Raw genomic sequence first — 14454 nt, 5'->3', positions numbered from 1 at the left:
TAAAAAATTTTTAATTGACAGCTGTATTGAGATATAATTCAAATGCCACACAGTTCACCCATTTAAACATGTACAATTCAGTGGTTTTAGTGTATCTACAGAGTTGTGCAACCATCACCACCGTCAATTTTAGAACATTTTCATCAGGCCAAAAAGAAACCCCATATGCGTTGAGTCACTCCCCATTCCCCCAAATTCTTTCAACCCTGGTAATAATTTAGTTTTAAAGACTTTTTTTTAAGCGATGTGTTAAAGCATTTAATGCTTGAGTATAATTCAGTACCTTTCCTATTAGCTTAACACATCTATGCTTAATTTCATATGTAGTGAAACTTCTGGGACTTATGCAAGTGAGGTTATACGGTAAAGAGTATTTTTGTTTTGTTTTGTTTTTAATGTACCTGAGTTATAAAATGAAGTGAGTAATTTATAGTCACTGATCAGTCTTCAGAACATCTCATTTCCTGACAGTGTTGACATTTAAAATATCAGTGGAACTCTCTTTGGATCTGTCTTCACACACAGGTTAACACATGCTAGGAAAGCCTTTCAGTGCCTTATAATCACATCTAGTAGTACATATTTGATTCTGAGCTTACAGTTAATTTTTCATCAAGGTACTGTTAAGGCTGTAGTGCCAGTGCCTTTGTTTTGCTTTTTTCTTTAATATTTTTTACAGCTTTATTGAGATAATTTCATATACCATAAAATTTACACATGTGAAGTGTACAGTGCATTTTTATTTATTTGTTTATTTTTGGTTGTGCTGTGTCTTCATTGCTGCACGCGGGCTTTCTCTAGTTGCAGCGACTGGGGGCTACTCCTGGTTGAGGTGCGTGGGCTTCTCATTGTGGTGGCTTCCCTTGTTGCGGAGCACAGGCTCTAGACACGCAGGCTTCAGTAGTTGTGGCACATGGGCTCAGTAGTTGCGGCTCATGGGCTCTAGAGCGCAGGCTCAGTAGTTGTGGCACATGGGCTTAGTTGCTCTGCGGCATGTGGGATCTTCCCGGACTAGGGCTCAAACCCGTGTCCCCTGCATTGGCAGGTGGATTCTTAACCACTGCGCCACCAGGGAAGTCCTTACAGTGCATTTATTTTTATATTATTCACAGAGTTGTGCACCACAATCTAATTTTAGAACATCTTCAACACCTCTAGAAAAAGAAACCCTGAACACATTTATATTCACTCCCTGTTCCATGTATGTTTCCCACCCGACCCAGTCCTAGGCAACAATTAATCTGTCTCTATGGATTTGCCTGTTCTGGGCATTTCACATAAATGGAATCATTCAATATGTAGTTTTTTGTGACTGGCTTCTTATACTTAACATAATGTTTTCAAGGTTTATCCATGTTGTAGCCTATATCATTATTTCTTTCCTAATTATTGAACAATATTCCATTGTACGGAATTTGTTTGTCCATCCATCAATTAATGGACATTTACTTTGTTTGCACTTTCTGACTAGACTATTATAAGTAACACTGCTCTGAACATTCACATGCAAGTTTTTGTGTGGATGTATGGTTTTCATTTCTCTTTGGAGCAGAATTGGTGGCTCGTATGGTAAATCTATGTCTAGCATTTTGAGGAACTGCCAAACTGTTTTCCAAAGAAGCTATCTGTTTTACATTTATATTCCCACCAGCCATGTATGGAATTTCTAGTTTCTTCACATCCTCACTGAGTTTTTTATTTTAGCCTTCCTGGTGGATATAAAGTGATACTTCACTGAGGTTTTGATTTGCATCTTCCTAATGACTAATGATGTTGAGCATCTTTTCATGTGCTTATTTGCCATTTGTATATCTTTGTAGAGAAATGTCTATTCAATCCTTTGCCCATTTTTTTCTTTGTACTTTTTTAAATTGAGGCGTTTTTCTTGTTTTTTCTTGTTGAGTGTGTTAAGTATGTGTGGGGGTACATATAAACACATACTATTCATATATGTATACATGCACTCTACATACAAGTCCCATGTCAGATATATGAATTCAGTTTTTTTTCTATTCCATGAGTTATCTTTTACTTTCTTGATGGCTTTGCTTGTGTTCCCTAACTAATCAGAAGGAAATTGTCCAGGGACAGCAAAATTGCCTTCCTGATGCTCCTGATGTCCTACCTAGTCCTAAAAATACGGCTTTTCTGTCAGAACTGAAAAGTCAGGAAGGGAAGATGTTATTAGTATATCTTTTCCTTACTTTCCCCCGCTAAAACCAAATAGGAGTATTTTTCTTTTCATGTTTGATTTTAGGGGAAAATATAATGTTAGTAAATTTCTACTTAGTTTGTTGGCTTTTGTTTTCCTCTTCTGCTCAGAAGTAAAACAGGTATGCATGTAAATTATACCTACCAATATTTAGGAATGTTAATGAGTCAATAGTTTGTTGGTCCTGGCAGTGATCTAGGAAGGTGGGACTTCCTAGTGGTTAAGATTCCAAAATCTGGAGTCAGAAGGCCAGGGCGCTTACCCAAAGCCCCCCATCTATAATATGGGAGTTGTTGTACCTAATTGCAAAGGTAGTAAACTGTCAGGTTAAAATTAGATAAAACCTATGTGTTTAGCACAGGTACCTGGCATATAGTAGGTCCTCAAAGATTACTCATCCATCATCCATATTTCTAATCATCCATATTAGAAAGATTTATTGAAGAAATTTAACTTAATAAAACATTTTAAACAAATTTTACACACAGATTTAAATTGGTTTCAGTAAAAGACAACAGTATAATATTGCCTATATACAATTTGGATGTCCTGGACTGATGTATAGGGGATTTCCCTGTATATCACTTGTAATAAGCACCTAAACAGTTTAAAAGTTGAATCTGTTCTTTGGAAAAGCAAAATTTTTAGAACATGAATTGGAGAACAACACACTGAGCACCGACATGATGGAAATGTATCTTATTCATTTTTATATCTAGTGTTTAGCACAATGCCAGACATTTGTAGGAACAGCAAATATTTATTGCACAAACTTTAACAGCACTATAAATAAGTACACTCAAAAATACTATAAAACTATGTGATAGAAAGTAAAATCTTCAAATTATAATTTCTATTTTCTTTCTACATTTTGGATTCATAATTCAAGGTAGATAGTTATATATATAATTATATATAATATTATATATATAATAAGTATATGTAGTTGCTGTTAGACCCAGATCCCATTAAAACAAAACCCAAGTAGCTATTCTGGTTTTTTAGTTATTCTGAAATTATGTTGTGTTGACTATGGCTTAAAATAAATAGACATTTGCTACAATGAGGCTCAAAAGTTCTTTTTCAGGGTTTTTTTAAATTTCTCACTTCATGTTTAATGTTTCAAAACCATTTTACAAAGAATGATCTCAATTGTACTAGGATAAGCTCACTCCCATATAATTTATGCAATAAATCTACTTCTAATGTGAAGAATTATTCTGAAACAAAAGTAATTATCACTTGTGGATATTTTCGAAGCCTAGGTTTTCACCTACTGGGGTTTTAGTAAAGTTTGATCTGTTACTTGACTTTCAGGTGCTCTTTCATTGGGTTGCTACCCACCATTGGAGGGAAATTTATACCGAAAACTTCTACTGATTCCTTCCTATTTGTCTGAGATTGAAATGCTTTTAGCTATTGAAATCTTCATGGTATCTAATGCTAGTAGTATTCAGAGTCCTGGAACTTCTACACAGATGCTGCAGATAGTTTTAAAAAGGTTGGTTGAAATAACTTCTGACTGCATCCTGAAAGCAGATCATGGCTCCCTACACTTGCCCTAGCACGTAAATGTTTTATTTATTTGTATATATATAAACATTTATATATTTATATACTGCATATTTATATACTTGTGCATGTGTGTATTGACAAACTTTGGTAGCATTTATATTGAGAAAGGATTTGACCTATTTTTGGTTTAAATCCAAACAAGTTAGTACCTTTCAATAAACATTTTAACAACTTCAAAGATCTTGTTTAGATGTTCAAAGAGATGGGTCTTCTTTAGGTGTGGACCTTTCTCGTGTACTGGTGGTTTTTAGTTAGGTACCTAAAAGTTATCTTTTTGGTCAGCACAAAAGATCTAAGAACCAGGTCTAAAAGGGAAATATATGATAATTTATTAGGTTCAGTCAAGAATCCTGTTCAAAATAAAGCCATCAGCCTAGTTTCAGTATTTTAAAATGCTGTTATAAATGCATAAATATTATAATGTAGCTGTTGGACCAGAGTGGCATCCCTTCAGATAATTTTGTTCAAAATCCCAAAATTTAGTTTTACACCACTCCAATTTTTTGTCAGCTTTATCTAGGAAACTTGTAATATAAGGATCTCATGGGACTCCTGTTTTGGCATTTCTTAACAAGAATTTTGCTTCAGTTCACTGGTGTTAGAAACCGGATCCTCAGACTGAATATTCTGTTAGTTACCTATTACAGTGTATAAGTTATCCCACAGCTTAGTGGCTTAAAATAGCAAGTATTTTCTTAGTTTCTGTGGGTCAGGAATTTTGGAGTAGCTTAGCCAGATGGTTGTGGCTCGGGGTCTCTCATGTCACTGGACTCAGGATGTGGTCAGGACCTGCAGTCGCCTACTTGATGGCTTCACTGCGGCCAGAGGATCCGTTTCCCAGCTGGCTCACTCGTGCCTGTGGGCAGGAAGCCTCAGCTCCTCACCACATGGGCCCCTCCATAGGTTCCTTAAGTGTCTTTATGACACAACAGCTAACTTCTCTCAGAGTGAGTGATCCAGAAGAGGGAACGCAAGGAGGAAGCTACAGTGCCTTTTGTGACCCTACATCAAGAACTGTGACGGCTCTGAGATTCCACCCCATTTGCAGGCTGTAAGTCAGCCTGCCATAGTTTCACAGATCCTGGCATAAGACACAAGACCCCCTGGGTTGGAGACAGGACTTTATTACTCATGGCACAGCAAGCAGCATGATTATCTGCATATTTGTATCTCTTCCTCTTGCTCCCAAGTCCCACACTTGGGCCCAGATGGACATCTGCACATGCAGTGGGTTCCATTACATGAGAGGAATCCTGAACTTAGGAACCCCAATCTTTTATAATGGGTAATAAACATACCTGCCCCTTTGCTCTTTAGATGGAAACGCTATCTCCACCTTGTAAGGCTGTAAGCAAACCTGTCTTTTGCTCCTGAAGGAGAAACTATCTTTGTCTATCAAGGTTGTTCACTATATTAAACATCCTTGAAATCCAGAACAAGGGGTAATCAGTGTCTCTGCTCTCAGAACTTCCAGAAATGCAAGGGACCATGAAAATTGATATCTAACAATCTAGTGTCCAAAGTTGTGCATCATTTCTGCTCTATTTATTGGAGATAAACAAGTCATTCAATCCAGCCTACACTCAAGGGGAGGAGAATTTATTTTAGGTCCACTTTTTTTTTTTTTTAAACTCACTAAAATTAGCTTTTTTGTTAGCGGTCTTTCCTGAGGGCCTTCTATTTACAACTATGCACTACAGTTGCATGAGGCATTTGGGCTCTTCATCATCCTAATGAGGGTTTGGTTTTCTCATAACTTTCCATTCCCCACATATGCAGTCTCTTCATTCATTATTGAATTTGTGGGGTATTTGTGATGCCAGCACATAACTAGTGACATGCCTGGATCTTCTATTTTGTCCAAACCAATATTGTTTTCTCCATTACTGTTATCATACCAAGCCCTGCTTTGTTACATTAACCTCTGAGAGAGTTTTTATTCATCTTAAGACTTTCAAAACTGCATATAGTTGGTGTATGCCCAGTCTACCAGATTTCAGGCACCAATCCTAAGCCAGAATGTACTAGAAGTGGCCTGACCAATCTTTGCTCTCTGTGATCACTGATTCCTGTTCCAAGTGGAAGTCCTCACTCCCACCACTCTGTGGACCACACTGTTGTGCTAATGCAGGTAGGCTCATACTCGGGCCTTGCTGCTGAGCCTTACAGGTGCCCAGAGCAGGATGCAATGAACACAGAGAAAAAGTGATGCCTAATAACAGCTACATCTCTATCTTATATGCTTCTTACTCCCTATCCCATAGGAAAAATAGCCATAAGGTATGAGTTTTATGAAATTTGGTGACTGGTAGAAAAGTTATTTTAAAATTCCAGCACTTTAGTGAAGTACCTTAAATCAGGACTGAAGAAAATAACCGTATAAAGTTATTCATATATGAATATACTATAAATATAATAGTATACTATAATATACTGTATAATATACTATATTATAGTATATATATATTATATAATATACTATAATATTATACTATAAAAATTTAGTATAAAGGCCTACAGCTACAATTTCTGTTACCAGATGTGAGCTACAAATTAAGTATATGCTTATAATTTAAAATAGCCATATCAAGGTAAAACACATGAATGTTAGTAACTCCAAACTTGATTAAATTTAATATTTTATGCATTATAATGAATAATTATACAGTTATTAATTTGAAAATACAAAGAGAGGGGTTATTAGTTGTGTTCTAGATCAGTGTTTCCAAACTGCGTGTTGTGGCCCATTTGTGTAGTGAAATCAATTTAGGGGGTTGCAACCATTTTATTTTAAAAAATGAAACAATAGAAAATAGGGTCATAAGGGTAAGTCTTGTTTTGTGAAACTTTTATTTCAGTTTTTATGTATGCAGGTATATATATTGGGTCACAATATAAAATGTCTTTATTACTGTGTGTCATGGTCAAACAAGTTTGAAAGCCACTGTTAGAATATAGTAAAAAGACTGTCATAGCTTAGAACCAATAAGTGTAAATTACTATCTTTTGAAGAAACTATATAGCTTCTTTTTAGAGTTTCTGACTTTGTGAGGTGTTCACTTTGTAGATGTGAAGAAAACAAATCTCGGAGCAAGGATGATTATCAAGCTGCAGTGGAAAGATTAATTATGGCTGCTCGTATATCAGATCCAAAGCTCTTCATTAAGCACATGACCGTCAATGTTAATACGGAACAGGTTTATAGTTTGGAACATTGTTCTGCCCTGAAATGGTTGAAAGAGAATATGAAGTGGGCTGGAAAGGTTTGGCTTTTCAGTAACCATTAGTTATTAAAGGCTTTTTTTTTTTTTTAAGTTCAAGTAATCATTGTTGAAAATAAAAGGCAATGAAAATAAAGACAGTTTTCACTATATTCAGCTTTTGCTCTTTATTGATTTATAGTACGTCAGTAGTTTTCAAACACTAAAAATTTTGTTTGAGGTACGCAATTTATAACAGTTTTACCCATACTGCAAATGATTTTTCAAATTACTTTTTGACATCTCCTTAATTTAGGTAAACCTAAGTATGGTGAATCCCAATTTATTCTGAAATCCAAACAATGAAAAATCACAAACTGAGTATTGTGCAGCATTTAATAAGAGGGAGACATAAAGGGGAAAATATTCAAGCAGGTGTCTGGAGCTTTCAGAACAAGCTTTGGGGTTATGAAGTAGATTTGGTGAGCACTCAGTCCAGTCTCTAAAGCCTATTGTACACTTGTAATATAGAATAGTAAAATAATACTGGAAAATGACTCAAACACTAAAATTCCAGAGCTGAGTTATACCAGAAATTTTAAATTATTCTCTAAAGTTTTCCTTTAGTGTATCTTAAAATACTATATGTATCTTGAAAATTTGTAATTTATGTACATTACATTAGGTATGACTAAAGAAATCAGTATTTTAAACAAATATACCAGAACCTATCCAAACAAGAATTGTACCTTTCAAGCCACCTTAGGAAGTTTAAACTCCTTTTCTGAAGCCATCTGCAGAATCCTTAGCAGTCATTCTCCAAGGTGGTCATCCTCAATCCTTAATTTGATACTTTAGATTTGATACTTTAAACCATAATTTAAATCATTTAGAGAAAATGTCTGAGTAAGGGGAGTAATAAAAGAGTAAGTGGTGACTAGGGGGACTGAAAGTATTTCTTAAAGGAGTTCCCAAAATATGGTAATGGCAGCATCACTGGAATAAGTCTATAACCTCACAAGAATAAAAAAGTTAAAACCTAGCACTTAGCAGAATGCCTTACTATGATAAAATGTGGAATGAATACTCTCGTGAATGGGATATGGGAAGTAAGGCCTAAGTAGACATCAAGAAAGAGGCCCAGTTCTCTAGTACGAACAAATTGGGTGACTAACTGCCATTACTGAAATTCAGCACCTAGGAAATAAATTGGGTTCGGAGATTACCACCATCAGTTTGAAGTGCCTTTGAGGACAAGTGAAGAACGGTAAGTGGGCAATTATAACCTTATGCTGGTGGCAAGGATGCATTTGAAAGGATGAAAAATGATAAATTAAGCTTTTAGGAAAAATGGGATTGGATGGAACGGACCACTAATTGACCAGATGGTTTCCAATGAATGAGAAGTCAAGAACCCTTAGGGCTGGAACAAAGGGAGGTTGGTTGTTTTGTTTGTTTGTTTTTTGGTATTCTGGGGGTATTTTTTGGTTTTGGGGGGTTTTTTTCCCCCACCTCGGTGCCAAAAGGTAGGAAAAGAGCGGTTATTGTACGTGTCTTATTCCATCTGTGGCAGTTTATGGGAATAACCAAAGTCATAGAAGCGAAATACAGCTAACAGTAAAAACCCCAAGCTGACAGTGAATTGCTTACCCTTAAGGGCCAAAGTCAAAAGGAAAATGCAAACTGGAGAAAACAGTTTTAATTAGCTATATTTATGTAAAGAAAGCCAAAGGCTATACTCAGTAAGACCTTTAAAATCTGGAGGTCTCAAGCGAGTCGCCCTAACGCGTCAGCCCCGAACGCTCTGCGGACTGATCCGCCAAGCCAGCCTCCTCCCCTCCCAGGCGCCGGGGGTTGGACTGATCCGCCAAGCCAGCCTCCTCCCCTCCCAGGCGCCGGGGGTTGGGGGACCCGGGACGGGGAAGAAAGCGGCGCCGGCGCGCATAGCGGCGCCGGCGCATGCGCACGGTCGGTCGCCCTTCTCTCCTTGCCCTCCTCAGCAACCCTCGGTCCAGGCCCGGCCACCTGCCGCCCAGTCATCTTCTGACTCCCTCCCGCCTAGTCCTTCCTATCCCTGAGCGCTCATTCGCGCCTCCTAAAGCTTTCAGCTGAGTGCGCGGAGCCCGCTCCGGGCCGGACCGTAAGAAAACGGAGGAACAGGAGCTCCCACGCTGCGAGAAGGTGGGCAGTCACCTAGTTGCTGACGTCACGGTGGGGCTGAGAACCGCTAGGGTTTTAAGCCGCGTCCTGGGCTGTGCGCAGGCGCCCCAGAGAGGAAAGCCAGGCACGCTTCAGCCAATGAGAGCGCGCCTGCGGCCCGGCCCAGAGCCCGGGCTCCTCTCCAGCAAGCTTCCGCGACAGGCACCGACAGACGGGTGGAGCAGTACGCGCCCAGCTGAGATTTCACGGGTGGGGACTCAGAGAGCACTGCGGGTAGGAGCCTGTCAGAGCCTGTCGTCAGGTGGGGCGAGAGCGGGCGGGAGCGCCGGCCTAGCGGCGCGCTCGTTGGCCGGGCTGGCGCCCCGGTACGCATGCGCCCCTGCCTGGCCCCGCGCACCCCTGCACAGCCTTGCGAGAGGATCGACCGTCCTTCCTGGTGGGAAGGTGGAGCAGGTAGGAGGAAGCCCTCGCGGCGGCCCCTTGCCAGAACTGTAAGAAGCAGGACGGGAGGGGCTCCATTTGTGCTTTCAGGCAGCTCGGGGCAGAAGGGGCGGGGGTTCGGCGTGGGCAGCGATCAGCGTCGCCTTAGCTCGACGTGCTAACTTTCGAACCCAGGTAGTGCCGGGGATCGGAGTACCCGCCTCGTATCGGTTTCAACTTGTTTTGAAATGAGAAACCTGAGACGATTTAGGTTTTGTTTCCGACTGTCATATTTCCCCGAAGTCTTTGACTTATCCTAGGATATGGTTGATTCAGATCTCATAGCAAAAGATTTACAAAAGGAAGCTTAAAAAGAAGCTTGATACTTTGCTGCAATTTATTAATTTATCTAAAGGTCTTCCTGCTTTTTCCCTTCCCTAAGAAGTGTTAAACCGAAGAGCAGTGAAATATTGCCCGCTTTTATCACTCCTTGATAGAACAAACTACTTTTTAAAACCTTACAAGATAGTTACTAAGGAAAGTCACAGTTTAAATGAGAGTAGCCTGAGGATATTAACTGTGTTCAAATAAGTTACTAGGACCTCTGTGTGGCAAACGTGGTTTCTATCGAATGTAATTTAAACAAAACTTCTTAGACTACCCATAATTTGGCTTTTCCACCAATTTAGATACCTTTCTACCCAATTTGATCTGAAACTGCCTAGAAGATTTAATGCCTCACTTTAAACAGCACAGGACTTCCCTGGTGGCGCAGTGGTTAAGAATCCGCCAGCCAATGTAGGGGACACGGGTTTGAGCGCCGGTCCGGGAAGATCCCACGTGCTGCGGAGCAACTAAGCCCGTGGGCCACAATTACTGAGCCTTCCCTGACAGTGTCATGTTCACTTAAATTTGCCTTGAATTGGCCTAGGTCAACGCCATCCAACAGAAATACAATATGAGCCACAGGTGTAATTTAAATTTTTCTGGTAGTAAATCACAAAAGACCAGGTCGTGTTTTGCTTTTAAAAAAGCAAAAAGAAACAGGTGAAATTAATAAATTATCATTTCAACATCTAATCAGGATAAAAAATTATTAATGGGATACTTTGCATTTTCTTCATACTAAATCTTTTAAATCCAATGGGTACTTTGCATTTAAAACACGTCTCAGTTCACAGTAGCCACATGTGCTAGGGACTCCCTTATTAGGCAGCACAAGTCTAGATTCGAATTCTCTTTAATGCAGTGTGAACCTTTTTAGGAAATAGCCAACTCACCAAAAAAGCAGGCAGAAAATACCTAACTCTTAACCTATAGTAGCCTAATCTTTTTTAAAGTTCTTTCTAAATCTAGAAATCATGATTTAATGTTCAGACTTGTATTTGAAAACATTTTATTTTCATTGGGAGAATCTCTTGTCACACTTCCAAGTATTAATGTCCTTTTTAAGTCATTGCTCAGTACTAAGTTTAATTATACCCTATGATTACAGAGTGAACAATGAATGAATTATTTTTCTGGACAACTGAAGACCCGGACTTTTAAATACAGAAATTTTTTTTTTTTTTGCTTTGATTATTTTTGACAGAATCACTTCTAAAACATGCTCCATAATTCTCTGCATGACATACTTTATGCTCCATGTTTGAAAGTCACTGAGGATACAATCCCTAATTTTTGCAACTTTGCTGTGAGTGACTCTTTGGAGACTAATTCTGAAGTAACTCTTAAGACAAATCCTGTAAGTTTCTTTCTTGGCTAAATCAGCTTTTCCTAACAATTCTTTTTTTTTTTTTTTTTTTTTTTGTGGCTTGGCCACAAGGCATGTAGGATCTTAGTTCCCCAACCAGGGATGGAACCCGTGCCCTCTGCAGTGGAAGCACTGAGTCCTAACCACTGGACTGCCAGGGAAATCCCTCCTAACAATTCTTATTTATAGGTGTTTAGATATGTACATTTCTAAACAGTGTAACTTGGCTGCCTGCCTCTCAAATTCTTCGTGAATCAAATTGGAGACAGCCAGTCTTTTCTAAATCAACTTCCAAAAATTTTATTGTCTTTTTAGTGTGCTTTAACTTCTATTTCAAATCAGTGATCATGACAGTTCCTTTTCACTGTTTTATTTGTTTTGATGTCTTGCTTTGGAAAATGGGGAATAGAGTATGACTTGGATCACCTACATTGCACATCAGATGGAGACATTGTGATTTCATGAACTTCTAAGATACTGCTGCAACAGACCATTAGAACAGGTTACATCATTGTTGCAATGGTAGGCCTAAGTGCTTTCCATTGTTCAGTACTTCTGACTTTTCAAGGCTTCTTATAGGATCATTTTATGCTGAAAAGGATGATGGTTAGAAATTGGCTGCATATTATTTTCATCTATTGCCCATTCATATTCTTGGTTGATCATATGCCCCTCGAGTATTATTCCTCGTTTCTTACCCAAGTTTTAGCTCATTTATTAGTATCTTTGCAGTTAAGTGGCATAAATTTTCTTACTAATATTAAAAATGAAATGTCATTGTGTGTGAATGTGAGGGGCTGTTTTCTTCTTGAGCTAGACTGGGATCACAGTCTAGAGCTGTCACTGGACAGATTTCCCAGGGCCAGGGGCCTGTCTTAAATACTGAATGAACAACACGTATTCCTGCTCTATTCCTTTTCATTGTTTAATTTTGTATGCTAGAAGCATTGTTTTTTTTTTTTTTTAAGAGCATACTTCGCGTGCTCATTGTAAATAAACTAGGAAATAAAAAAAAAGTAAAGGGCTTCCTATCCTACCACCTAAAGAGAGCCAGTTCTGGATTGGATATGTATATTCTTCTGGTCTCTTCTTTGCAAGCTTGGAGGCTTGTACCTGTTCTATCTTAACTAAGTCGAGATTGTTCAGTTACTTCATAATGACATTTAGTGAGAATTCGGTCGTGGGCAGCACTGAAACTTTAGTCAAAACGGTTCTTTCTTCCTCATTGTATCTCCATTGAATCTCAGAAATCTTCCAAATGGTAGGAGTATTTCTGGTATCCATATTTGTCTCAAACAAAATAGCAAGGTGAATGGTTAATAAAAATCACGTTTTTAAACATTTAAATGAATACCTATAAACCCATTCTGTATCCAAGAGGGTCTTGCCACACCAGTCAACCAGAAAATAAATGGAAGCACCCACTGTTGTTTGCAAATGCACTTTTTAAATAGGTAATTCTTGATTTGTCTTTTAAATACATCTTTCTATTATCCTGTTAATGGCAGTTTTGCTTCATTACCTTGGTTCAGATATATTAACTGCATTATGAAAAAATTTTTTAAACTTTTTATTTTTATTTTTTTTTAACATCTTTATTGGAGTATAATTGCTTTACAATGGTGTGTTAGTTTCTGCTTTATAACAAAGTGAATCAGTTATACATATACATATGTTCCCATATCTCTTCCCTCTTGCATCTCCCTCCCTCCCCCCCTCCCTATCCCACCCCTCTATGTGGTCACAAAGCACCGAGCTGATCTCCCTGTGCTATGCGGTTGCTTCCCACTACCCATCTATTTTACGTTTGGTAGTGTATATATGTCCATGCCACTCTCTCTCTTTGTCACATCTTACCCTTCCCCCTCCCCATATCCTCAAGTCCATTCTCTAGTAGGTCTGTGTCTTTATTCCCATCTTGCCACTAGGTTCTTCATGACCTTTTTTTTTTTTCTTAGATTCCATGTATATGTGTTAGCATAAACTTTTTAATTCTTAAGATTTGACAGACTAGGACTTGAGCCACGTGGTGGTTTGTTTTGAGCAAATACACTGCCCCACAGGCTCAGAGCTTCATAAGCCGGGGGAAGAAAGGATTTTTTACCTGGTGATTATCATGTGAATAATGTGGCATTTCAAGACAGGTTGCTCATAGAATTTTTAAAATCACTTGGTCAGTTGACATGGAGACTATAGTATAGTTGAAATTCTTGCTGAAGCTCTAAATTATTGGAAAAGTCCATGTGATTCAAATCATGTTCCCCCTTTTATCTGCTTAACCTTTTAAAAAAAAAAAAGCTTTATTTTTTAGAGCAGTTTTAGGTTCACAGCAAAACTGACCAAAGTACAAGAGTTCCCACATACCCCCTCCCCACACACAGCCTCCCACACCTGAGTTGTACATTTGTTACAATCGATGAACTTAAATCGACACTTCATTCTTGCCCAAAGTCCATAGTTTACATTAGGGTTCACTCTTGGTGTTGTACATTCCACGGGTTTGGACAAATGTATAATGACATGTACCTACCATTGTAGTATTATTATACAGAGTAGTTTCACTGTCCTAAAAATCCTCTGTGCTCCACCTATTTATCCCTCCCTCTCCTCCAACCCCTGGCGACCACTGATCTTTTTACTATCACCATAGTTTTGCCTTTTCCAGAATGTCATAGAGCTGGAATCATACAGTATATAATCTTTCCAGATTGGCTTCTTTTGCTGAGTAATATGCATTTAAATTTCCTCAATGTCTCTTCATGGCTTGATAGCTCATTTCTTTTTGGCAATGAATAATATTCAATTGGCCGGATGTACTACAGTTTATCCACTCACCTACTGAAGGATATCTTGGTTGCTTCCAAGTTTTGGTAATTAAGAATAAAGCCACAATAAACATCCGTGTGCAGGTTTGTGTGTAGACAAGTTTTCAATTCATTTGGGTAAATACTAAGGAGGGTGGTTGCTGGATCATATGCTAAGAGTATGTTTAGTTTTGTAAGAAAGCCCCAAACTGTCTTCCAAAGTGGCTGTATCATTTTGCATTCCCACCAGCAATGAACGAGAGTTCCTGTTGCTCCACATCCTCACCAGCATTTGGTGTTGTCAGTGTTTTGGATTTGGCCATTCTAATA

General features: G+C 38.6%; 2 protein-coding genes across 7 annotated transcripts in view; both read left to right on the top strand.

Moving 5' to 3' along the window:
• TOPAZ1 (testis and ovary specific TOPAZ 1) overlaps positions 1-7074 on the top strand; it is a 68943-nt gene extending 61869 nt beyond the window's left edge. Inside the window, exons 19-20 of the mRNA XM_059937591.1 lie at positions 3530-3713; positions 6855-7074. Coding sequence (XP_059793574.1) covers positions 3530-3713; positions 6855-7074 — 404 coding nt within the window. The remainder of the gene's footprint in view (positions 1-3529; positions 3714-6854) is intronic.
• A 1885-nt stretch (positions 7075-8959) lies between these two features.
• The window catches only part of TCAIM (T cell activation inhibitor, mitochondrial), a 38068-nt gene continuing 32573 nt past the window's right edge, over positions 8960-14454 (top strand). For 5 of the 6 annotated variants that reach the window (XM_059939258.1, XM_059939253.1, XM_059939259.1 and 2 more), the window contains exon 1: positions 9264-9600. In XM_059939258.1, the coding sequence (XP_059795241.1) occupies positions 9519-9600 (82 nt within the window). In that variant the 5' untranslated portion in view covers positions 9264-9518. Of the gene's footprint in view, positions 9169-9263; positions 9601-14454 lie in introns of those variants that run through there. The other variant, XM_059939255.1, reaches the window with a different exon arrangement.

Source organism: Balaenoptera ricei, chromosome 11, assembly GCF_028023285.1.
Source record: "Balaenoptera ricei isolate mBalRic1 chromosome 11, mBalRic1.hap2, whole genome shotgun sequence".
In the NCBI taxonomy this organism is placed as follows: Eukaryota; Metazoa; Chordata; class Mammalia; order Artiodactyla; family Balaenopteridae; genus Balaenoptera; species Balaenoptera ricei.
Note: the sequence above shows the minus strand (reverse complement) of the source record. Positions and strands in the feature narration are given on the sequence as shown.